This window comes from Gallinula chloropus (genome assembly GCF_964237585.1).
Source record: "Gallinula chloropus genome assembly, chromosome: 1".
Lineage (NCBI taxonomy): Eukaryota > Metazoa > Chordata > Aves > Gruiformes > Rallidae > Gallinula > Gallinula chloropus.
The window spans coordinates 85,459,672-85,485,698 of NC_140085.1; the positions used below are offsets into that span (position 1 = coordinate 85,459,672).

At 47.6% G+C, this 26,027-nt stretch overlaps 1 protein-coding gene across 1 annotated transcript; it reads right to left on the minus strand.

Annotated features, from left to right (window-relative positions):
• Window positions 1-55: 55 nt before the first annotated feature.
• On the minus strand, window positions 56-25,944 carry NCAPD2 (non-SMC condensin I complex subunit D2; the record flags this gene model as incomplete). The annotated part of the gene is made up of 31 exons (XM_084271977.1): window positions 56-183; window positions 366-524; window positions 673-799; window positions 1,042-1,228; window positions 3,009-3,089; window positions 5,829-5,923; window positions 6,616-6,793; window positions 7,006-7,161; window positions 7,369-7,492; window positions 7,782-7,893; window positions 9,007-9,224; window positions 9,448-9,609; window positions 9,713-9,797; window positions 11,298-11,430; window positions 12,771-12,904; window positions 13,052-13,136; window positions 14,852-15,026; window positions 16,630-16,839; window positions 17,765-17,886; window positions 18,220-18,394; window positions 19,393-19,477; window positions 19,969-20,103; window positions 20,574-20,771; window positions 21,289-21,436; window positions 21,518-21,641; window positions 21,726-21,853; window positions 24,140-24,279; window positions 24,755-24,933; window positions 25,390-25,448; window positions 25,618-25,693; window positions 25,809-25,944. The coding sequence occupies 31 exons, from the start codon at window positions 25,942-25,944 to the stop codon at window positions 74-76; spliced, it is 4,236 nt and encodes a 1,411-aa protein (XP_084128103.1). The 3' UTR covers window positions 56-73.
• Between the last annotated feature and the right edge of the window lie 83 nt (window positions 25,945-26,027).

A 26,027-nucleotide genomic window follows, 5' to 3' on the forward strand; every position in this document is an offset into this window, starting at 1 on the left:
CTCCTTTAAAGCACAGTCATATGATGGGGTAGTTCAGGCAAGAGAGGACTGCTACATAAAATGAGCTTTATTTTTAGTTAGACAGTGGCAGATGGTTCCTTCTGCGCAGCCGGCGGGCTGAAGATCTGGTTATCGGAGTTGTTTTGGTGGGGGTTTCATCCTCTTGTAACACTGCTGGTACATCTAAGAGAGAGTAACATGTGTCAATAACCAGCACTCTGCTGCCTCAGACAGGCAACTCTACAGGCAGCATCAGCAGCATGCTGAAGCCCGCCCCCCCCATCACCAAAGAAACATCTGCAACAGGCCCAATCTCTCCTCTTTCCCCACTTTCACCTTTTGAGCACAGGTGTACAACGGCTTACCCTCTTCAGAGCTGCTCTCCTCGTCACTGGAGAAGGTGATCATAGCTTTTTTGGATGGAGGGGGCTTCTGGGCACGCTTACGGTTTCGGAGGGTGCGAGGCTGGGGTGTGACAAAATCTTCATCCCTGGTGTCTGTGCTCAGGGGCTGACGGCGTGAAACTGCCAAGGAAAAAACCCAAATAAAATAAAACACAACACAGAGAAAGGCAGCAGCCATTCTGTCTGTAAGGGTGAGGAAGAGTCCCTAGGTGTCTCTGTTGGACAGCAGGACCAGGAAGGAGGCTGCAGTATCATGAAAGGAACATACTTGCTTTTGGTCTCTGCCTGATTGATGCTGGTATTGGAGTTTCACTACCTTCCTGGCATCTCTCTGCTGAATCCACCCCTTGGTTATGGGAGGCAGACATCCTCTGCTCCAGCTCTTCAACCAAAGCCTGATGGAGATGGAACACAGGGGGAAGAAACAAGGAAAAAGAAGTTAAAAAACCCCAAACAAACATGGGAGGCGGGAAGGGGGAAGAAGTATTCCATCCACAGCAGAACCATCATCAGGTTCTCTGATGAATTACTGGAGCAACCTGCTTCATGTGGAGAACCGCAGGGCTTTCCAACCACTCCAAGTCTGTGTCAAAGGCAATTGTTCTCCTAGGCTGGATACTCGCCCCCCCCTCCTTACTTTAGCCTCAGGTTTGCCGCCTGCTCTGCGGAATCGAGCCAGCACAGTCTGGAAGCAGCTGTAGACAGCTGGGTCTTGGAGCTTGTCTGCAAAGCAGTCAAAGTTGTCCTGCAGCTTGTGAAGGCCCCGTTCCGAGAGGGAAAGCAGAGTAATGCAGTAGGACAGATCCCGATATTGACGCTCAGTTCTGGGGAAGACAGAGATTGCCCTTAGCTCTTACAAACAGGAGCGTGTAAGGGTGAGCCCACCTCACCTAGAAGGCACAGCGCACGAGGATAAAGCTTCTGCCCTGCAGAACGTGAGACTCAGGTGGTTCTGTTAGGGGTCGGCACTGTGCCATACCAACTGCTTCACAACCACCACTGTATTCCAAAGGCTCAGCGTCTGTCAGGCAGGCGCGAAGGCATCGCTGTTAAAGAGCAGTCGCTTGTTTAAACAAAGATCAGAAGTCTTTTTTCCTCCTAGCTGGCAACGATGCACTCTGTGAGATGAGGGCTGTGAGAAGGGCCTTATTTCAACTGAGTAATAGACCCATGGCTGCTCATTTTTGCATATTTAAGAAGTTTTATTTGATGTTTGTTCTCTCTCTCCTGGCCATTTTACAGGCCGGTTACGTAAAGAAGACCATTTCCATTAAGATACAAATTAAAGAAATAACTGCTTTTTCAAAGGAAGGCTACATTCAAATTCTAGCAAAAGTTACTTAAAAAACCAGGTAGGCCAAAGCCTATATACAAAAGCCCATATTATTAATATATACAAAGCAGAGAGCCAGGAGTCTGTCCTGCATATACCCTCACAGAATGCACTGTCCAAACGTAGGTGGATAGAGAACAACGCTGTGGCATCCAGATGTTTCCACATCTAAAGTCTGAATGATACTTGGCACATTGCTGTGAGCTCCAGAAATCCTGAGGAGGGTGACGTATCTTTACAAACATTGTGTGGACGCTGCTCACCAGTGTTCCCAGGAGGCAGTTTTGGAGTGAGGAGACTCCAGCTCAAAAACCACAATTCCAAGTAGTTTAGGGGAATATACAACTCCCCACAGCAGCTGAGCAGGTGACATGCCCACACACTGTGTGCAAAAGGCCAAGGTGAGCAAAGACAGCTTAAACCTCAAGGGCAAAGCCACAACAATGGAGAATGAGACCCACAGGAACAGAGGAAGGCAGGGCGCACCAAATCCAGTGAAAGGCAATTAAGATACCACTGAAAGGCAGATAAACGTTGGGTATCTTCTGGGGGAAGGGGTGGGAGGTGTGCGTGTCAGTGGAGTTACAGCTTGGGAAAAGGAGGAACAACAAGAACACCCCAAATCCCATGAAGCAAACTAGTATCCCAGATGCACAGGATGGGCCCTGCACTGTATTCCCAGCACCATGAGCAAGGCACACACATCTGGCAGACAGAACAACTGCATAAATATGTGGTGGCACAAGCCCTCAAGTGAGAGCAGAGCCCCAGGCATAGAGTTAGTGCTGAGCAGCCCAGGCACGCAGAACAAGGACAAGCCTATAACGTTTAGGCAGCTGAGAACACCCCAGGCAGGACTGCTGGGGAGACCTCGAATGCTCAATTAGGTGCACAGATTTCTTAGCTGAGATGCAGGGGAACAGCCTGTACAGACAGACCACAAACGTGCACAGAAAAGCCATGTGAGATGCCTCCTTGTCCAGCTCTAACGCAGATCTAAATCATCACAAACCTTTTCCTTAAAATATAAAAAAGGAGGAAACTGCCCAATCACAATGTAATTAGACCAGAGGCCATAATTTACACAGTTTTTTTCATGTATTTTCAGGAGGAAGATAGAAAGAGGGACCTAATTGAGGTTATGTCAGCATCTGTCACTTTATCACATGAAGAATACAATGGGAACCTGTTAAAACCACTGCATACCAGCCAGTTTCTTGTAACAATGCCTAAGCAGCAGACTTGTCAGGAAAATTAGGATCACAACCCACCTGACAGTCCGGAATCGCTGACAAAGCTTTTCCACCAAGTTCTCTGTCTGTTTGTCCTTTGTAATATAGGAGAAGAGATTTCTGCAAAGGGGAAAATAAAAACAACAACAAAGGCAAAGTTAACAGCCCAGAGAGGAAACCCCATTTCTGCCGGCACCATGGGGTGCTTGCAGCTATCCTATCCAGAGATCAGCTGAGTGATTCTCCAAAAGACAAGAGTTAGTTCTGCATGCCTCAGACTTGACTCAAGAGAAGCTATAACCATATTTATATATATTTTTCAAAGAGTAAGCCCAGTCCCTGTTGGGGGACGCTGCTGTGGCATAACATTTAAACAAAACTGCTACATAATAGCACCTGCCTAGGGTGAAACTAACAAATCCCGCTAAAGCAGAGACCCTCACAGGTCTGGAGTGAGAAGAGCTAATCTCTGTTCTGGGTTCTGAGGTAGCAGGGACACCAAAAAGGCTGCAGCATCAACTTCTGATCAGCTCCTTCCATCTAGTTTCAAGAACACACAACACCCCCAGACAATCTCCTCACTCCCCAAGTTGTGCTGGCAGACTGGCTGGTATGTCTGACAAGCAGACCTTGAGGGGAGCAGGGTGGTGTGCAGTATTTTTTTATTCCCCCAAAACCGTTCCTGTGGCTTTTTCATAACCATGTTGCTGCTGGTGAGCTGCTGTGTTTGGGATCAATGTGAAAGCCAAGTGCTACTTTGCATCACAAAGCCTAACAGAACTTACACACCAGCCTGATCCCACATCTTTTGTTAGTTTATTGAGGAATAGGGAGACAGGGACTTTAGCAGAGTTAAGTACTTGTGCGTTTTGCACAGTGTCCTTGCAGAAATAATTGAAAAGCTTCTATTTACTGTAATAGAATAAATAAATATAAAAAGATGGCCTCCTTTCTTCCTGCACCAAGCACATCTGCTAACTTAAGTCTATCAGGTTGCCACCGGCCTTGATATAACTGCTGTAAGCATGTCCTTGTTTGGTCTTTGTTATGTCTACAACCACCATATCAAGCTTCTTTCCTAAAACACACAACAGAGAGAGCTTCCTCCACAGTCCCCCCTTCCCATTTGTTCCAGTATCCATTCACCTTTCTTTAACTTCAGTGACCACAAATGTGGCTCCATTCTAGTCAAGTTCTCACCAGTACTAACAATGCTTCCCTATATATAAACAGAACTTACTTGACTGCAAGTGGAATGCATCTCTAACTTCAGCCATAGCTTTATAGCAGAGGTTAAGCAATTTTTAAACATTCAGCCTTATACCCTTCTGCTAGTTTTCACCTCAATTATTACTGTAACCCTTTTACTCTGCATAAGTTAGCCCCTAAACAGTGATGCTCTCTTCCCCTACTCCTATGTTTTTCACGCTTCTCCAGTTTGGCAAGTATCCCTGGTGCATAAGCCACTACTTCCTTCCTAGCCTGTGCTTCTGTCCACCATGCTTTCTGAGTTTAACTGCACCCTCTCCACAAGGTAAGCTTTTCATACAGGATAACAGTTCAGTTCCCACTAGTAATCCTTTTTCCCATGAAAAAAATATGATACAGTGTGCTAACTGATGATCAGGTGTTCTTTTAAATTAACTGGCTTTAGACTAATTTGGTAGCTGCCTACTTTGTTAAATCAGTAATTATGGCTTTGCTTTGATTTGCCAGGCACCTCCAGTTCTTTCCCTTTATGATGCTGGAAGCCAGAAGTCCATCTATAGCTGTCGTAACCACAGTAATCACACTTCAGTGCAATGCTACACTTATTCTGTAGATATGCAGTAACACCTCCAGTTTTACATTTATTAAAAGTTACAGTGAAAATTCCAGAATCATGTCCCATTCTTTCCACACGTGCCTTCAGGTTTCTCTGTGATGGTTTGCTTCCACTTCAGATACAAGCTTCCCCTTGTACATGTGCTGTCAGCAGCCACATGCTCTGTTTCCTATTATTTCACACTACCCTCCATACTGAGAGCTGAAGCAAAACATGCATATACTTTTGTAGCTGTACATTATAACAGACTGAAAGTGCCTTGAAAGTTACTTCTGTGCCTTGCAGTTCCTACCTGTCAAAAATTCCATCCCTCTTCCTAAATGCAATGGAGTCTTGTAGACAGAAAGACTAGTTGAAAAGTCACTGGAGATTTTGTTGTTCTTCTCTTCAGCAACACTTTTGTTTTATCCAACACTCCCCTCTGCAATCCACAGGGATTCAGTCAACTCAGAAAAGCCATCATGTAGTTCATTTTGAGATATGAAAGGAAAATTTCTGTAATTTACCACCAAAGACAGTTTTTGCACTGACTACGGGCAGCCAGTATCATCAGATAGAGAGGCATATTGGAGTGTCTCAACTACAGAGTAAGGCTTTCTTGGGAAAAACAAACAGAAAGCCCAACCCAAATCTATTTCCTTAACTAGGCCTTCATTAAAACTGCTTATGAAAGCCCAGTAGGCCACCAAAATGACAAAGGCAGCAGAGTCATTAACATCTGTTGTGTTTTTCTAGTGTTGCCTTTCCAAATTCCCATGCAGGAACCCAACTGTTTTCCTTTTCTAGAGGGAAAGGAATTTTGAATGAGCTAGTGGAAACTTTGTGGCATCTCTCCTCACCCCCAACTACATAGCTTTAGAATCAACTGCCCTCAGCATGAGGCCACTTCAGATGCAGACAGAGTCAGATTGAGGAGAACAACTGAAAAAGGATCTTGTATGTATCACTGTCCTTTCTTTCCCCTGGATCTGGCACCCCCTTTGCATAAACACAGTCCTGGTCAAAAGAGATTTCTTGAACAACGGAATAAATACCTCATAATAGTTTGGAAGGATTTCTCCTCGATGCCACAGTCAGGGTCTGAGAGATGACTGATTATGTCTGGAAGCAGGTTATAGATGGCATTACCCTGTACAGAATACAAGGTTCCACGTGAGATACAGAATTATGAAGGGCAGCTCGAGCCAACCCAAATAAGCTGCACACTTAAAGTTACCCCCATGCTCCCCACTCAAAACCCACTGACTGAAACCCCCTGACAACAGCCTGCTCTGCTTTTAACAGAGCAAGCTAAGATTGCAAAGCTGCTGAGGCAGCAAAGCTCAAACTCTGATGGGCCCACAGCAGCCTTTGTATTGAATGAAGAGCGTATGGGGGGGAATGCTCCTCTGGTTTTTACCTGTTTGGGCTGTAACTGCTTCAGTTTAAACATCTCAGTGTCAACACAGCCAAGAACAACTTTGAAAGATTTCAAAGATGATGCACCACCTGAGCTGTAAGGTCAGGGAACTCTGCTGTAAGGCCTAAAGGTAAACTGCAGAAAACTGGTCTGAACCCTGTACTAGCTGTACACAAGAAAGAAAAGGAACAAGGCATTGACTTGGGGGGCCTGCTTTCCAACATAAATGGATGATGTCAAATTCAGCAACATCAGGGTTTAAATAAAACCTGCGTTGCAACATTTATCTACCCCCATTTAGACAGCAAAGAGGACAAATAGTTGCTCTACACCTTCTCCAGGATTCAGCTCGTGTCCTTGACCTAGACTCCACCAGCCATTGCCCAGTCTAGTGAATTAAGGTCCCTGAGCATCCAACTTGCCTTCTTGGAGAGTTCATTGAAGAAGTTCTGAGCGACTCCCATGATTGCTTCCTCTGGGTCTATAAGCAGAGTCGCCATTGCGCTCACTTGGCCCTTTGCTTTTACCATGTCTTTGAGGATGAGGTGAGTCATCACCAGTCCAGCCGTCTGCCTCACACTTGGGCAGGGGTCCCGCAACCTGACAAAAGCACAGAGTTACCACAGAAAGCAGCCAAGTGAGTACCTTCAAGTTACAGATACCCATGGCAGCCTACTCCATAGCCCAGGGCTGTTGTCTCCCTGCAGTGACATCTTTGGGTTTGGCTCACTGGGTCCTTCCCACCTTCTGGAGGCCCAGTGTCATCTTTCCAGAGAGTTCTCATCACCTGTGGCCAGCGAGCGTGGCATTACCTGGCATAAAGATGTGATGTCCATGGCTCCACCAGGTTGGGGAAACGGATGCCCAGATCTCCTGCTGCGATAATCAGGTTGCATCTCACACCAGGCAGAGGGGACTTCTCCATTATAGTGAACAGCAGGCGCAAGTGGGACTCGCAGAACTCAGAGCTGGTGAGACAGGTACAGATAGGCACAGATACCAAAACTCCATCTCTCAGAGCCGTGAGACAACCACCCCCCCTCCTGCAACAACCACACAAAATCTGTGGATGCTCTTTCGAGTTTGTTCTCTCCACAGGAAGGGAGTTGCAACATTTGCTTGTGCTGTGGTGCTACAAAGGCTGGGAAGAGACCAGCAGCACAGCTGGGCATTACCTGATCATGCAGACTTTGCCAAGACTCAGGGCTGCAGCAGCAGAGAGCGCCGGATCGCTGTAGAGACCAGGGCTGCTGCAGATCTTGACCACCAGTGGAACAAAGGCAGAGAAGAGGTGCTTCTCTAGAAAGTGGGGATAAAGACTGCAAGCATGAGAACACTGTTTGTGCATCCCTCTAAGAACAATTACTTGATTTATCCCAGAACTCCTGCAGACTACAGAAACTGGTTGACTCATGTTCACCACTGAAAAACCACCTCCAGAGAGGCAGAACAGAGCCTATACAGAAACTGACACCAGTTTTTCCTTCTGAAGGAAACACCCTTTCTCCTTCTGGATCTGTTACCCACTGTACCTGTTCTTTCACACAGGCAGGCAGAGCCCATGCCCCTTGATGGGGGCCAGACTCACCATCCAGAAGTTCTGTCTCACAAATACTGCGGATGAGCTCAGCCTCCGTGTCGTCAGCTGAGGCTCCCATGAGTGTCAGCTCCTCCTCCATGGTGGTCTCATTTCCTGGGACCTGTGCAGAAAGGAGGACTGTAAAAAGAGATGACAGGCGACCATAACTCCTTCCTTCACCAAGTGCTCTTCTCTCGGGTGAGAGGTGCTTGTGTGTTACCAGCAGCAGTTCAGAACCGGCTGACAGAGGGGTTTATAACACACTTTTCCCTGAGAACCGAAAGCAGCCATAAAAGGTAGTCTAGGATTTTCCAGTCCACATGCCACAGAACGCCAGTGAAACGAAGGTGTAAGCTACTAAGTCTCCTAAGCAGAGACAGACATAGGACACATCTGCCATCAGTGCCAGTCTGGCACTTGCATGCAGTTCCTAAAAGCAAGAAGTTCAAAGCAGCCTCTGAATGGTGAGCAAGGCAAGGTGAAAGCAATGCAAGGGAAGAAGGGAGACACAGGCTTTGAGCAGGGACCAAATCTGCATCCAACTGCTGCTTCTTGGAGAAAATCTCAAGAGTCACTTCCTCCTGCGTGGGGAACAGTAGTGACACTGAAGCAAGGTGGATGAGGAAATGGACTATAAGTGTGCCTGGACATAGCGTAGGCATCTAACAGGGACTGGATACCTAGAGACACACAACTTTTTTCTCAATCCTGACCCAAGACAGTCAGCCTCACTACACTCTGGAAAATGTTCTGAGGCAGACCTAGCCAAGCAGGATATTTCTATCATTGTATTCTTCTTAATGGGATCTATATTAAACTTTCAGCATTACTACCTGTGAGGGGACTGGACCCTCAAAGCCCCATGGGCCAAGGTTCCAGAAGCCCTTTTCCAAAATTCAAGTCACAAATGGGTGTTCTTCACCACAACCAGCAACTGCTAAATATTGCACTGGTAAAAAAGGTGACAAGTGGAAAGGAAGGGCTTGCCTGAAGCAGGAAAATAAGCAGGGCCAGGACATCACCCTTCATTCCGTCCCCTCTGCCTGTTTAACACCCAAGAGCAGTGTAAGAGTTTTACTGAACAAGGTCATTCAAGGGCCTCAGCTCTCCCTGTCAATCCTGACCCCTAAAGTGAGCATTACTCTAGATCTCACACACCCTCAGGAGCACATTCTCCAGAAGTTTGCTGTGGCAGTAGCACAGACACTAGAAGAAAAAACCTCTCAGTTCTCACCTGGGGTTTCTGCTTTGTCACACTGCTGTCATCATGTTTCTTGCTTTTCTGTTCCTGTTTGAGGCGACGGCGTCTGCGGAGCTCCGCACTCACGGACAGTTCCAAATGTGCTACCTGCTGCAGTGCCACCTGTCCCACAAGGGACACCAGGTGCAACAGCAGGAAGGTGGGGACACTGCTAGCACCATCAGAGACGCTGCTGGGAGAAACCCCTGCATCTAGTGGAGAAAAATTACTACAGTTCAGCATTGATCTAGACCTCTTTCCCCACAATTTAGTGCCCATCTGTATGCTCCACAGACTCCTTCACAGCACTCACACCCTTCCACACCAGCACCTCTTCTAGCCCCTCCGCTGTTTTCCTCTGCAGTTACTCTAGGCCACCACTTGCGGCACTAAAAATCACAGGTACAGGTTTCTTTTGCCAGCTTTTGTCCTCACCAGCTTCCTGCTCGTTGGCTTCCTGCAGTTTGTCTAGAGCCTGCTGGCTGCAGGTCTGCAGGAGGTGAGCACATATCTCATCTGCCCCTTCTGCTAGCTTGTAGATGAGCACAACCGCTGCCTCCATGAAGGGGATCCAGTGACTGCTTGGCTGAGCAAAACCTGATGAGAAGAGGGAGACATGTATTACGCTTACCAGCAGCGTGGCAGGCTGCCTCTCAGCCCAATTCCATCTCCTCCAAACCGACCGCTGCCTTGAGCTCACCTTTACTCACAGTCTCACTCAGGCACGCAAAGAGCGTGTGGTTCTGCGGCAGTCGAAAAGGTGTGCTGTCCTTCCCCAGCGCTGGCTGCAGAGAGAACAGACCAGTTACTCTCAGCACACAGGAGTGTGCCCTTCCTGGTCACTTCACCTCGCTACATGTGTAATGCCAACCAAACCCGTGCTAGGCCCACGGCAGGGACACCCAGCACTGGTCTGCCACTAAACACACAGCGGGGACTTCACTGTCACTTTGGAAGGCACGGTAACAGCACTGGGTGGATTTGAAACTTGGCCAAATAATGATCCCAATCCAAGCTTGACGATTCCACTATGTCACCTTAAACTAAAACAGCATTTTGAAATCTCAACATCACTCTTAAAATCTGGTATTATTTACTCATTCTCCACAATGAATGAAGAGAAAAACCTTTAGAGCATCTTCAGTTATCAATAGCAAGCCAACTAGATGCTCTTGCCTAGGGGTGGTACAGAACCAGAGGTTCTGTTTAAAAGCAAAATACCGTCGGTAGAAATGAGAGGATAGGTCTGGATCCCGCACCACCTCACACTCAGGCTGTTGCATATACTCTGTATCAGTCCCACCACATTTTACGTTGGCAATAAGATAACCCAGAGAACTACTAAACCAAGTCTGACATTGCCTGAGATGTCCCAATATGTCTGCAGCTGCTTGATGAGGATATACTTAACTAAAACAAGCTACTGCTTGAGCATTTACCAGCTTCCATAGCTAAAACCAAAAGATCTCAATTCATCACAATCCTACTCTCTGTATTCAATTCTTGATTGTGGGCAAGAAGTGAAATCATTGGTAGCTGTATTTACAATTCAGCCCCTACTCACATACCAACTCAACTGCAAAGTTAAGCCAACCTAAATTACGATTTAGAGCACTTAATGTTGTAATACACACTGATTCACAAAAGTCCTCCAGCAATTTCCCCTGTGGAAAGGGACAACGCAGAGCAATGATGCTGTGCGAAGGAGGGCTGCTTCTGTGCTGGAACTCCTGAACCAAAATGCACTAAATGCCCAAGTCAAACAACAAAGGGTCTTTTTTCAAATGCATGAGGGAAAAAAAGAAGTAGTATAAATTGTTCCCCAGACAAAGAAGCTATCGACCATCATATTGTTTTAAGTACAACACGGGCAGGTTTGAAACCCTTTCATGTTTTATATTCAGCTGCCCAGCTGACCACTCCCAAGTATCAATTAATAAGGTGGGCAAAAGAATCACTACACCAGAACACAGCAGTAGAGGCAAGGGCTTCATGGTTGAAGAAACACAAATCAGCTTAGAACTGAGAGTGTGACGAAGAGAATTGAGAGAAAAACAGATTTTCTTGTGCACTGAACTCTTTACTAATTGAATTCAGCCTATTGCCTAATGAAAACTCTTTTATTACACGCTCACTGATGTGTGGTAAGCTTTCCAGACAGTGCTGCTGAATGGTCTCAACCTACTTAATTTCAGAATCAGTAAAAACTCAACTACTTCTCTCCCTTCTCAACAGAAACCCTTCCTTGTTCCTGGATAACCTCAAAACCAAGGTAAGGGTCTTACCTTAGAGTTACCGCCGAGTTTGGAGATTGCCTTGCACACTTCCTGAGCCAGGCGATAGTCTTCAGATACCTTCTCAGACAGCCCCACTGACACCAAGACATCCAGGTTGCTACCTATGATCTCTGGCTTCCCTCTGTGGAATGGAAGGGATCAAGGGCATTACCTGAGTTGCTGCTGAACAGAAATACTCTGTGGCTTGCAGAAAGCAGTGGTTTGAGTAAGGGGGTGGGGGGAAGGAAAAAAAGTTCCCTACAATGACTCAAGGTATAGCTATAGGAGCAGCAAGCAATACTCCACAGAAGCCAACACCATCCACACTTCACTAAGAGATGAGGCTCTCCAAAGCGAGCACCCTGAACACAGTGTCTCTGTAAAGAGGATTCTTGACTTTTTTTGTCTTATCAGAAGAGAGCCAAACTTAAAAGGGTAAGGCAAAGAAAAACCCTGCAAACCAGGAAACAGTCCAGCAGATCAGGGCTGGCAGTGTGTTACACTTTGGTCTCTACTGTGGGAAACAAACACACTGCTGCCCCGTCATCCACCAAACATGCCCCCCAGCCCCCCACGCCCCTCCCCACCCCCCCCCCCCAATTCTGAAAGCCAGAATTATGCAGGGCTGGGCTGATGAATATACAGTTAACTGGGTAAAAACTTAGAGAATCCATACAGTTCATATAAGACAAAAATAAAATCACCCCCCTTAGGAGATTTGTGAAGAAGGCAACACTCTTATTTCACACCTTTGGACTTGAGATCGGATCTCATGGGATGCCCCAGAAACCTACAGTTTTCTTTCAATCCAATTATTTCAGGGAAGGATATTAATTTCGAAATTATGTCTACAATTCTGCCGCTAGCAAATGGAATGAGGTGCTGGAAAAACCTTGGAAGGAATATCTAATACTCAAATTGCAGACCTGGCTGTAAGTTCCAGAAACGGCTCCAACTCCACAGCTAAGAACTTCAAGATCATCATTATGTGCAGGCCTAGTTTTGACTGATGGACTAACGTAGGAAGAGCAAGGAGAAACCTGCAGATAAGCTAAATGCCAAAGCATCACGGGGCTGGGAAGCTTAGGAAATTAAAACCTTACGGTGCAATTACCCTCTTTTTGCCCCCGAAAAGGGAGCAGATTCATTTCCTTTCGTGCTAAAGGTTCCAGACATCTCTACTCAGCAGCTTGTTGGTTTTTATCCAAACACAGACAAAGCTGCAGAGCTGTGACACAGTAAAGTTTGTGTTCTGAACGTCCATCCCTTCTCAAAGAAGGTAATGTCACTGCATTTAGAGACTCTGCTGGGACCCAGCACCAACTATGCTTAATTTCAGGCTTCGTTACCCCATGACGTGGGTACTATTTTTGACGCTGCAGAATAAAGGGTCAGCTGATGCAGCACCCACAGTTCTTCAATAAAAATCAACTCCCTGTGCATCCTCCCAGTCACAGAATGAGACCGGGCCCTTGGGCTCACCGTGCCATCATCCCCAGCAGCATCACAGCAGCGCGTCGCTCTAGCGATGAGCACTGAGACTTCTCTGTGAATCGCTCCCAAAGCAGCTGGATCACAGCTGGCTTTATTTCATCTTTCTGCACAAACTCTGAGATCTGGAAAAGAAAACGCAGTAAAACAAGTTGGAAGTGGCAGAGGACAGACTTCAAACCAAAGGCATTAACTGCAATGACTACCATTTTAAGACAACAGACAAACACACAGCACAGATACAACCCCAACCAGAACAGGCAAGTACTCACTACTTCCTCTAAGCACTCTATTGTTCCCAGCGATGCATCCACCATGATGAGAGAGAGAGAATGCACCAGGCTTTGGGTGCTGGCCCTTTGAAGGGGGAAAAAAAGTCATTTTAAAGAAGTTAAAAGGTAAGGGAAGAGGAAAAAAACAACTCTCAAAATTACTGTTCTATTCAGAGAGCTGAGGACACCTACTAGATAACAGAGCTGATCCCTGGGGATAAGAAAACTTTCCCCTCCACAAGCTCGATTTCTCCAAGTCACACTGCTCAGGTGCCAATGAACATGACCTGGGCCCAGAAGTCCACTGCCTTGTGTGCTGCTGCTTGCAGTGCTCAAAGACCCAATAAGAGGCAATCACCAGCCTCTTCCCAGTCTGCTCTCAACCACAAGTCAGAGCATAAGAAAATGCAATTCCCTCTATGAACAAATAAGGCCAGAGCTCAAATTTCAGGAGAGTTATGTCCAGGCAATGCTATCAAGTAGTAGTAAAAAGCAGTGAGTGCTTTTTATTGCTCTGAAGATAAAAATGAGGGTCAAGTATCTGCGTCTCACCAGGGACCACACTTAGTAAATGTGTATCCAACAGGATTTACATATGGGCAGCTACTAAGAAAAAAAAAAAAAAGAGTAAGCATGCCACAGTACAAGGAGACACAAATCCTCTCCAGTGTGGAAGACATAAGCATGCAAGCAGTACTCAGCTAACTCCCTAAAATACTCAGTAAGGGCTTGCAACAAAGATCCCATTAACATCCTCTTGTCTGTCCCACATACAGATTTGTAACAAAAATATTTGAGATCAGTGTAAATGAAATACAAATAGAAATGTGTGTGAAAGCACCCAAACGGTAACAACTAACCTTGTACAGCAGGAGGGATAAAGAAACAGTGTATTGAAAAATCAAGGACATGACTGGCCCTAAGAAAGCCAGTAAATACTGAGGAATGTGTTGTGTACACCAGAGGCAGAATGCCTACAACTCAGATAAGGCCACAGCACACATGACCTGTCAGCAGAAAAAAGAGCTCTGGTAACAGGAAGATACCTCCAACTTCACATCACACTGTACACCATTGCTCTTATTATCCCAACAGGATGAGCAACTGCATCCATAAGAAAGGCAGTATGAGGGAACAGACATTGAGCAGTAACTTCTCCCACAGAAGGTGAAGCATGTAAGGCTCTTCAACATGGGATGACTCCATAGCAACAGTTGACTCTCAAAAGGGGCTGAGACAGCCATCTAAGAAAATCAGTTCATTGTTGCCAGCCAAGAGCCCCACTGACATGAATGTTCATAACTGACACCCCTTGTTCCCTATCACATAGAGGCCCTACCCAGATCATTTGGGCACATGTGTCTTGGTGCAGTGCTTTAAATGACAGTGAAATTTATGAGGAAGTTAAGCAGGAGCACCTAATGCCAGTTTTAAGCAAAATAATTCCCAGCTTTTCCTTCTGCAAGGTTTGATGTGGAGTTTTGCTGCATGAGTTTCCTCTACCTGAACCAAAAGCAGAAGCTCAGCAGTGGGTCCCACAGGATGGCCTGAATACTCCAAAAAAACCCATCTTAGAACTGCACAAGTGTCAGTAACAGCTCAAAGAGAAAGCAGCTTTCCTAGTGGACACAAACCTTACACTTCAGCTCAGCATGAAGCACAGCAACTTTGACTTCTCCTGTCTATAACCTGTTCCCAACAGATTCCCAAAAGAAGCGACAGGGGAGGGGAGGAAAAAAAACCAAACGCATAACCAAAAAAGCAAACAACCCCCCTCCTTCTGATTAGGAAGACCCATACCTCTCCGAATCCCCCTTGGGGCTCAGATAGAGCCACCTGTAGGCGTTCAGCACAGCCTCCTTAATACCCGGCTCTTTTGACCATATGAGGGGGAGCATCCTGCGGACTCCAAGCACTGCCTGGGACACGCCAAACTGCGAGACCGTCACAAAGAACTCAATGGCTTCCTGCACCACTGCAGAGAGAACAGTTGCATTAGTGCAGTTCTTTCCTCATCCTCACCAGCGAGGCCCTTAAAAGAAATTCATCAGCACACTGCTGCACAGCGAGCCCTCTGAGCATCTAGGATCCCTGCTACTGCCTACAGAAGGCTCAAGTCAGAATGAGGTCGCTACTACAGAGATGTTGATGTCCTGGAGGAAACAGGAACAGGTTAACATGACTACTGCTAAGTCTTGCATCATACATTTAGGAGATGAGCACAGAGGCCAAAGAACAAAATTCTCTTCTAGGAAACAAAAAAGCAAGCTTTGGAAGTGAAAAAAAAAAAAAATCTCTCATGGTCACAGCAGATGAGAGCAGCTGAATGTAAGCCCCAATGTGATGCTGTAGCCTGAGGAACTAAGCCATCTGATGTATAAATGGGGTAAGGAGTAACATCTTTGGTTCCAGCTTGGCTAGCCCCAAAATATACTGCCCGGTCTTCTGCTCACTGGAAACAACATTAGGCTGGAGACCATTCACAGGAGTGCTCCAGTAACCATGGAAGGGGCTGTATGACAAGCAGTTCATAAAGCCTGACCTCTGGGAAGTGGGAGCGTACACCAGAACAAGCTCCAATTTACAAATCTGAATAAAGATGTCCTATCAGACAAGCTGGTATGCTTCCCTGCCCCTAGTCACACCAGAAGATGCATATGTGCAATAGAACAGAATTAAATACTTAGATCTTAAATCTTTGATGAAACCCCCACCCCAGCCCCCACCCAGGCACCCCCTCAGCCTGGAACTTCAAGCGACCTGTAAAGACACCAAACTCAAGTGTTCATTTTTGTGGGTGCAAATAACTAATGACATCCAAATGTTGCTGAGGAAGCCTACATGCTTATTACGGGTAACATACAAATTCTCAATACAGATGAAGGTTTGGAAGCATTTGCATGACACTGGGGGCGTGGGAAGAGCTGTGCTTGCTTTTTAATGAGAAGATCTTAGAACTACCATAACCAGTTAGACTTTCAAATACTAGAGCATGAATAGCTGGATTAACTCAAAGGCCTACTCATCACCACCTTTCACTAAAGCACTGAAAAGCACCAGGCCATAGAACGTGTTGATCAGGATCACTGATAGATACAGAATAACTGGAAAGGTGAGCTGGGCAGTTGTCTGCCTTGCCTCTTATGGCCAGCATAACACCTGATGCTGCATTAGGGCACTGAGCAGGCCACAGAACCCAGCTTCATTGGCCATACTTACTTTGGGAGAACCTCAGCTAAGGTGAGCACGCATCCCCCTCCCACAGGATAGGGGAGCCTCCATAAATTAAGCAATTTTGGCCAGCTGGCTTTTAAAAACATTTTCAACCTTGATATTTAAAAATAATAAAAGATATTTTCATGCACCACAACCTCTTCAAGATGCCATTGAGATGGTGCTTCCTGTTCCAATGTACTGCAAATGCCTGTGACATCTCCTCAGCAAAGAGCAGCCCATCCAACCTTTTCCCCTTCCCCTAGAGCTCCAGCACTCCCACCTCTCCTCTTCAGCAAGAAGAAAAACCTGGAAATGCTGAACATGCTGAAAGCTGAAAGGGCTCCATGGCTACTTTTGCACACCTGAGATACAGTTTTCATACATCATCTTGCTGATCAGGCTCAGGGCTTCTGTGATTTTCACTGAGAAGTTGTAAGCATCTTGCAGGTACAGCACCAACATCTCCTGTTTAGCCAGCTCTGTTTGCTGCTGCTCTTTCTGTACAGCATCTTGAGCCTTAGGACTACTGTCGCCATGCGAAGGACCCTCACCATTCTCAGCTGGGCATGAACCTGCACAGTGCAAACATGTTTGTGAGCAGTATTGAAGGTAAGAGACAGGCACAATTCAGGGCATTTTAACCCTTCCCCCCCACACCCCACAGCAACACCGTCCAAGAGTCAGACTTCCACAAAAATCCAAATCCTGCTACGGGACAGACAAAAACCTCAACACGCTGCAGAGTAAGTTCCAGTACTACAACATGATGCACCACAGAAATGCCAACTTAAAACAGGGGGGAGAGAGGCATGGTGCAGATGGGGTAAACTCCATTAAAACGCTGAAGGGGGTTAATCCAAACTTGAGAGCTCCCCAAAGATTGATGAGACCCTAGAAGGGAATCAAGACAGAGCAGGAGGGCGGCAAACACTACTACTCTCTGGCAAAGTCTGCACACGTGTGGAGAGTTGACAAAGTTAAGAGGATTAAATTATTTAGATGGCAGCCTTTTGACAGAAATGAGCTCAAGGGGATTGGCTAGGAAATCTTATTCTGAAGTAAACACCAAAGAGAGAGCACGTGAAGTCTTAAAAACATGCCCAGAGGCTTGAGCCCCGGATAAGCAAGACTTTGCTTGGTCAAAGCCTCTATAGTGGGGTTATGTGCCACCACCTGTTCAGGAAGCAGAACAAATTCAGACAGGACAGAAGGGTGTGAGTGGCTAACACTGGCCTCACTCCCTTCAGCAGATATTATCTGAATTAAAGCATCAGAAATGCACTTCTAGTGGGAACATGGAGCTATTCCAACCAGAAATTAAACAAGACTGTTGTGATCCAGCCAAAATGTCAGGCCACTAGTCAAATGAATGATCCAGAGATGATGCAGCTCTAGGAGTTGTCAAGTACACACAGACAGGGAATTCCAGAGGGTTTTAGTCTAGCTCTGGCATCAGCTTGGAGTTAGGGAAGACACAACATGATCCGAAGTAGTTACCTATGTAAAGTCTCTTCAGAACACCCAGGATTGTTGCCTCTTCATTCTCCTCTGCCGGGCCACTGAACGGTTCCTTCCCCTGGAAGCGACACAGGGCCTTCTGCGTCAGGCGGGCTGCACTCCTGCAGTGACATTGCCCAAGAAAAGAGCATCAGCAACTTGTTAGGGCAAAACACACAGAAAAACACCCAACTCTGCCCTGAACACCTGGAAAAGCAGCTCCTGCCAGCACCTTGTGCCCCTTTTACCCTCACAATTCTCTCCCTCGTTCCACTGAGAGGAGTGAGAAAGCAACCACGTGGTCCTTAGCTGTCACATCAATCTCTTCCTAAAGAATCACATCTTCCTAAAGAATCATCCCTCTGCCCCAGATCTCAAACCCTTCTTAAACACAGAACTAGAGACAGACACATCCTTTGTGATCAATACTCTCTCCAACTACAGAGCCTTCTTACTTGTAATTCAGCTTCTTCAGCAGCCTAGTGATTTGCTCTGATGTACCCTCCACTGTTTCCTCGACTTCTAGCGTGTCTTCTTCTCCTTCTTGCAGTGGTTGAAAGAGCTGCTGTGTGGCATCCTTAACTTCTGGAAGCATTGCTTCCCACTCTTCCTCTGGACTGATTGCTGGAGCTATTAAAAATAAAAAAAACCCCACAAGAGAGGAAATGAAGAACACAGACTCCAATGACCCTCCTAAGCAGGGACAGAAACTCACACAGAACTCGGGAACTGGACTTCTGTTGTGAGCTCCCGTGTCCAAAATCCAGGGTTTGGAAAATAAGTTATAACCAGGGCCCCGGAAGTGCGGAGCGGCGCTCGGAACAGACTGCACACCAGTGTGGTTAAAAGCAATCATTTCACTTCATTCAAGCCGGTAGCTGCTGATATACATCCGAGGGTTACATAACTAGGGGTCAGAATAGGTGGGGGGAGAAGGCCATCTGCACCCTATCAGGGTCTTTATCACCACAATGGAATTTCGAAGTACCATGAGATCTCGTTACAGGTTCTTATTCCCAGGCTTTTCAGCCCCTTGTTAGTGAATTCTTAAGGCTGTTTTTGCAAGTGCAAGTAGCTGTGGCCTTGGTCAGCTAACCAGGCTCCCACAGACTTCCTCCTCCCCCTCAGGGTATTTCCATCATTGATCCCACCCAGACTACAGTAAAACGACAAAAACTGTCTGTCATAAACCAAGACACCACCTAGTGTAAAAAAGAGAAAGAAAACCCAAACAAAAAAAAAACCCAAAACAAGTAAGAGAACCTTTATTTACTATTTAATGTTTTGTAGGTGGCACCAGGTCCATGGCCAACCAAGTTTAAATTAATATCTGACCAAAACTGTGGTTCAAGCAGTCCTTGTATGGTTGAAAATGGAAACCTAGGAGGGTATTCACAGGTATTTTCAGTTCTTAGCCTGCAAATAGGATATTTAGCTAAATGGACTTCAATCTGGATATGGACATTCACACGGTCCTTTGATAACACCACCTACAACACAGCCTGTTTAGCCCCAGCACCATCTCACACAAGTTAGATCTGTGACAAAAGTCTGGGAGTAAATTTAATATGAGGAAAAGTAAGTCCTGGTACATATTGGGAAGGGGGAAGAGGAAGAAGGGAAGTTACCTGCTGCAGATCTGTTACGTTCCTTCAAGTCTTGCAGTTTCTGCATCTCTTTCTTCAGTTGCTCAGCCAAGGCAGCACAGCTTAACTGAAGGTGCCAGAAAAAGAAGAAACACATTACTATTTTTTCTGAAATGCTACAATTCTCCTTTATTTTCAATCCCCTCAGGTAACCCTGTTCTTGGAAACTGAAGTAGCAGACCTTGGTCACCATCCTAGAATGAGAACTGCTGTAAATTGGGGCTCAGAAGCTTGGGAGCAGGTGCAGCTAAACACACAGCACTACAGCTCTGTGCATAATGTTGTAAAAGACTAATTCTGATCCTAAGGAAAGAATTAATGGTGTATTCAAATCAAACTGCTGGAGGTTTTTCCAGTCAAACACATCATCTCTGGCCTTTAGCATACCTACTGATTACACCAAGCAAGGGAAGAGCCAGAGAAAACAAGATCTGCACTCAAAGGCTACACTGTCCCTACAACAAGATGCAGAAAGGCTGCTGTCTTGGCTACAGCACACTGCAGATACTCAGGTTGCAAACAGACATCTAGCACACCTACCATATCAGTCAGAATTACCTTGCAGGAGAAGGGATTGTTGGACAAAAACGCAGCCAGGAGCTGGATGGCATTTTTAACCACTGCCACAGATTTGTCTTTGAGACGCTCAACAGCCAGCGATACCACGGACTGAAAACAAGTCAAAGGCAGCGCCTGGCACACAATGAGAGCAGAGACAGAGTTGTCAAGAAGGCCTAGGAACTCATGAAAACTTATTTTACTGCAGACATATTAATGTAGTAAAAGGCATAACTTTATAGATTTGTAGAAAAGTTTAGGTCTGAAGGGACCTCAGAATAACTTCTGGTCCAAGTCTGTTGAAAGCAAGAACTTGTTCCATGTCCTGCCAAGTCTTAATATACCTAGTGAATGTGATGTTTTCCTATACCAGAGTCCAAAAAGAGCATGCACACTCTGCTCCTCCTTCTAGTATGTCCCAGTAGTAAGGGGTACCATCTAATTCCTGTTCCCCAGTTCCCTCACCCCTAGAATCTTTGGTCTCCTGGGAAAAAGGAACTGCAGACACCACAGTACACAGGGACAACACCTTCCTCTGTTAAACTTCACTCTGCAAGCAAAGAGGAGGGTGGCAGAAGCAACGCCACTCCCCAGCACAGGCGCACCTTGCACTGAACGATTCGGGTGAAGAGCTGCAGCACGCGGCTGCGCACGAAGCTGTTGATGTCACAGACGTGGGCCTGCAGCATGTGCAGGAACTGGTCCCGAGTGCCGCGGGCAGCCTCCTCCAGCTGGTCACCATTCAGCACCTGCACCAGCACCTCCGCCATGGCGGCCAGAATGGCGTTTCGCAACACGTAACTCTGCAAAGAGTCGTTTTGGACCAGGATCAGACACAAGGACCAGTCCGGCCCCAGAGCTTGGGCTTTCCAAGTTCTAGGCTCCAGCTTTAGGTAAGTTTTTGCACAATGGACTCTGCATTAAGGTGGTGTGAGCACAGCTGTGCATGCAAGGCAGAGTAATCCAACCCTGCTATCCAGCCAGGTCCACAGAACCCAAGAACTGCTGTAAGAAACACTTAGGGCTTTTAAGGGCAGTTTAAGAAAAGGAAACAGAATGACAAATTAAGTAATGAAATACAAGGAAAAACAGCTGGGGTCTCAGGCCAGTGAGCAGTCAGCTGTTTTCTGACATCTGGGAGTGACAACCAGACAGTAACTGTCATAATTTCTGTTTCCTTTGCATCTTTTAGGTAAGGGAAGAACCTCTCCCAAAGGACAAGTTTTGGCAACTTGATCTCTGTGAAAGAGGTTCCGTTTACAGACAGAAAAACTGGATATCACTTGACTTCCCCAGATAGGTAGTACTGTGGACATCTACCTCACCATCCAAGTGACACAGGATAACACTCATGTGGGATAGCACCAGAGCTGGAATCTGCTGAGCCAGATCAGTTATAAAGGTAGCATAACCCTTGATTCCAGAAGCATCATGAACCAGGTCCTGTGGACTTTTATGTCCAATCTCCCTGCACAGAAAGAAGAAATAAGTAATAGGGTTCCTCAAGCTGCTAGGGTTAGAAAGACAAGACTCAGGGTATTTTTCTCACCTTAGCAATTCACCCACCAGGCTTTTCAGACCATACTCTGTAGCCCAGAGGCTCACAGCCTGTGCAAACACTGGGGCTACATGTTCAAAGTGCTGCAGCATCTGTGTGATCTTCAGAGTGGCATCTTTCACATGCAAGGAGGAAGAAAGAGGTCAGAGAAGGTATCTGTGAACGGCTCCAGTAAGAGGGCAGAAGGGCAGGAACTCACTGAACATGTGGTCGTAGCGAGTCAGAGCCACAGCGAGCAGGTGCGTCACGGCCTCTCTCGTGGCCCGGTACCTCTGAAGACCGATACTTGGATTCTCCAGGACACGGTAGCAGTTTCCTGTCATTAAGCTAAAGTCACAGAAGAGAGACAGTCAACCTCAGTAGCACAACTTGCACCAACTTCATTCTAGCACACTGCACTAGTCAAACGTTCCTGTCAAACCAGAGATCCTCCAGTATCCTTAAAAAAAAAAGGATCAAACACCTAAACTCGAAAGGCCTACGCAAGGAAAGGCAGTGGTTCCTGATTGCATCACTTCTGCCTCAAGACAGCTTCCTGTTTCCTAGCGATCTGCAGAGGGCTATAATACCACCTCACTGGCAGGTTTAACACTTAACCCTCCTTTCCAGAAAATCACTGCCACCCATCCCACCTCTACATTGGTTGGATAGTCACGTACAGAGTGTGGTGGTTAACAGCGTAATGTCCAGGTGGTGATCAGGGAGGTGTCTGTCAGGGGTCTGTACGTGGACCAGTACTGTTTAACATCTTCATCAATGGCACAGACAGCGGGATTGAGGACACCCTCAGCAAAACTGAGACCAAGCTGAGTAGTACAGTAGATACACCTGAGGGACAGGATGCCATCCAGAGTGATTTGGACAAGCTTGAAAAGTGAGCAGACATGAACCTTATGAGGTTCGACAAAGCCAAGTGCAAGGTTCCACACACGGGCTGGGGCAGCCCCTGGTATCAATACAGGCTGGGAGATAACAGGATTGAGGCCAGCCCTGAGGAGGAGGATTTGGGTGTGTTGCTGGATGAGAGGTTCAACATGAGTTGACCATGTGCACTTGCAGCCCAGAAAGACAACCATATCCTGGGCTGCATCAAAAAGCAGCATGGCTAGCAGGTCAATGGGGGTGATCCTCCCCTCCTACTTTGCTCTTGTGAGACCCCACCTGGACTTCTGCATCCAGCCCTGGGGTCCCCAGTACAAGAGAGACATGGAGGAGCACCTCTTCTATGCAGAAAGGTCAAGGGAGTTAGTGTTGTTCAGCCAGGAGGAGAGAAAGCTACAGGGAAACCCTAAAGCTGCCTTTCAGTACTTATTGGGGCAGGGCCTGTTGAAACAGAACAAGGAGTAATGGTTTTAAACTACAGGAGAGTAGATTTAGACTAGATATAAGTTTCGTGCGGTAAAGTTCTGGAGGATGGGGGGTGGGAGGCTGCAGGGGTGGCTTCTGCAAGAAGCAGCTAGAAGGTTTCTCTGGGGCCCCCACATAATAAATATCAGCTGGACTCAAGGCCAAACCTGCTGCTGACCAAGGCTGAGCCCATCAGTGACAGTCACAGTGCCTCTGGGAATCACAGTTAGGAGGAAAACCCCCTCAAGTGGATGTTTTTTTGCCACCAGAGAAGGGAGTGAGAATATGTAAGAAACTGTGCAGACACCAAGGCCAGTGAAGAAGGGGGAGAAAGAGGCATTCCTAAGGGCAGAGCAGATATTCCACCTGCAGCCCATGGAGACCCATGTCGGAGTGGGTGGAGACATATGGAAAATGCTATAAACACACACTGAAGCAAGCTCCTGGCAGGACCTGCAGCCTGTGGAGAAAGAAGCCCACACCAGAGCATGTTCACTGGGGGTGGGAATTGTGACTCTGTGGGGGACCAGGCTGGAGCAGTCTGGGCCTGAAGGACTGCACCTCATAAAAGTGACCCACACTGGGGCAGTTGAAGAGCTGAAGTCCTGTGGGAAATGATTCATGTTGAAGAAGTCCCATGGAGGACTGTCTCCCACAGTCTCCCACAGGCGGGACCCCATGCTGAAGCAGGGGAAGAGTGTGAGGAATGCTGACGCCCCCCTCCCCAGTCTCACAACTGACTGAAACCCCCATTCCCCATCCCCCTGGTGTGATCTGGAGGGAAAGAAGGGAGAGAAATAATGAATAAAGTTGAGCCCAGGAAGAAAGAGAGGGGTGGGGGGAAGATGCTTTAAGGTCTGGTCACACTTCTCATTACCCGACTCTGGCGTCACTGGGTGTGCAGGACAGTGTAATCAGTTACAGAGTTCTCTGTCCTTCACTCAATGCTGAGTCTGTTTTGCCTGTGACACTGATTGCAGAATGATCTCTCCCTATCCTTATTTTGATAGAGTGGCTTTAGTAGGCATGTGGCCTCCAGCCAGGGTCAAACCACAACAATAAAGTAGAAAGATTTTACAACGACAGCGGTGAGACCCCACAGAGGTGATAGATGCCCCATCCCTGGAAACATTCAGGGTCAGGCTGGACAGGGCTCTGAGCCACCTGATCTGGTTGAAGATGTCCTTCCTCATTGCAGGGAAATTGGACTAGATAATCTTTAAATGTCCCTTGTGACCCAAACTACTCTATGATTGCATCCCATACCTGACAAACTCTTCTTCTACCACCATATTACTCCAAAGTAGACGGAGATCCAGCTGCAGCAGCTGTGTGAGCAGCCGTAAGAGCTGCTCCCTCTCCTCTTCCCACAAGAATCCTGACATCTTGGTACGGCTCTTCTTGTTCTAGAAAGGAGATTATGCAATACATCAGCAGCTTGACAACAGAAAACACACCATTGCCACCCTGCTTCCCTCAAAAAAGAAAATGACTTTAAATTCTACAGCATCAAGAGATGTACATTGAGATGAGCAAGAAGCTCATATGCCCACATCAAGGGGCTGTTTCCCATCATCTTTGATCACAGAAGAGAACTCTTAAAGAGAAATTATCCGTAAATTAAAAATAAGCCAGACACTAAAGTGTGAAACAGAGGCTTGTGCATCTGAGCCCCTGCTGATGTTTAGATACATACCATCCCTTTAACTGTTTTCCATGCAGCTTCACATAAACTCCTGTACTCTACACCACGCGCTGCTCTAGCCAGCACCATTTATATAAACACAGCTATAAAATCTGACAGATACCACAGCTGAGCAAGCTTATACGATTCCTATTGTTATCATCCTGTTTACCTCCCTGCCCCATCCCCTTACTTACCTTCCCAGGATCCACTTCCAACAAACCAGTCTTATAGACTTCTATTTCAAAGGCATCCACAAGGCCAGAGAGCAAATAGCAATTCATCTTGAGAGCGTTGAGGTGAGCAGAGCGGTCTGCATGGCTCAGCCCAGAATCACCCAAAATGGCAGGAAGTTCATTGGAATGATGAGACACCGCTGGAGAGAGGCAGAAAGTCATAATCGCTCCTTGCCAGGCCCCCCCCCATCCTCTCTTTTAGAGACTTAGAGCAGTCATCAGATTACCAAAGACATGTGCTCATACCTCACCAGCTGTAACACGGGCTGCCCCCTGCAACCCAAACCTCGGATCACTGTGCTATCCTGTCCCCACAGCCCCCCTGCCAGCTCACAAAAACACTCCCTCAGAGCTGAAGCATCCCAAAGGTGTATTTTCCAGGGACACGGGGAAGGGGATTCTCTGTCGGCCTGCCCTTACAGCGAACACGCACAGCTCTGCATTGCCCACCAAGATTACAGACCCGTATGACCGGAATGGGCCGAGGGTGCAACCCAGCTGGGCGAGTCACATTAGCCTTTATATCATCACCGAGCTGCCGAAGGGAAGCGACCCCTCCATTGCTGCTGCTTGGCCTGGGAACGGCGGGTACCCACCCTGCATCACCAGCTCCAGCGCATCCTCCTTGGCGGCGGTGCTCACAGCTTGGAAGTGGCTGCGGGGCAAGCACAGAACACGAGAGCAGGGAGTGAGCCCCTTCCCCACCCCCCACAGCGGGAGGCGCGACCACCCGCGCGTATCGCACCCCCGCCCCCCGCCCCAGCCCTCCCCACCCCCCCTCCCCGCGGCTCCCGGCCCCGCGCCCCAGAGCGCCCCGTACTCACTGGAGGAGACTGTAGAGGGAGTCGAAGTGCTGCAGCACGGCTAACGCGCCCCTCGACCGCACGGCGGCCCGGAAAGCTGCGGGAAAACACGGGAGGTGGGCGGGGGGGGCGGCGAGGGGAGGGGAGCGGGAGCGGCCGCAAGCCGGCGGCGGGAGCGGAGCCCGGCTGAGAGGGGCGCGAAGAGGCATTACCTGCGAGGGCGGGCGGCAGCTCGCAGGCGGGCAGCACGTCCTGCACCACGTAGCGCCCCAAGCCGTCGTCCCGCAGCAGGTCGGCGGGGGTGAAGGGCAGGGAGAACTCCCGCGTTTCCGTCGCCGCCGCCGCCATGGCCCCGCCGCAACCCCGCGGGCAGCCTCTGCCGCCGCCTGCCCGGGCGCTTAAAACAGCGCGCGCGCCCCGCGCTCAGCCCC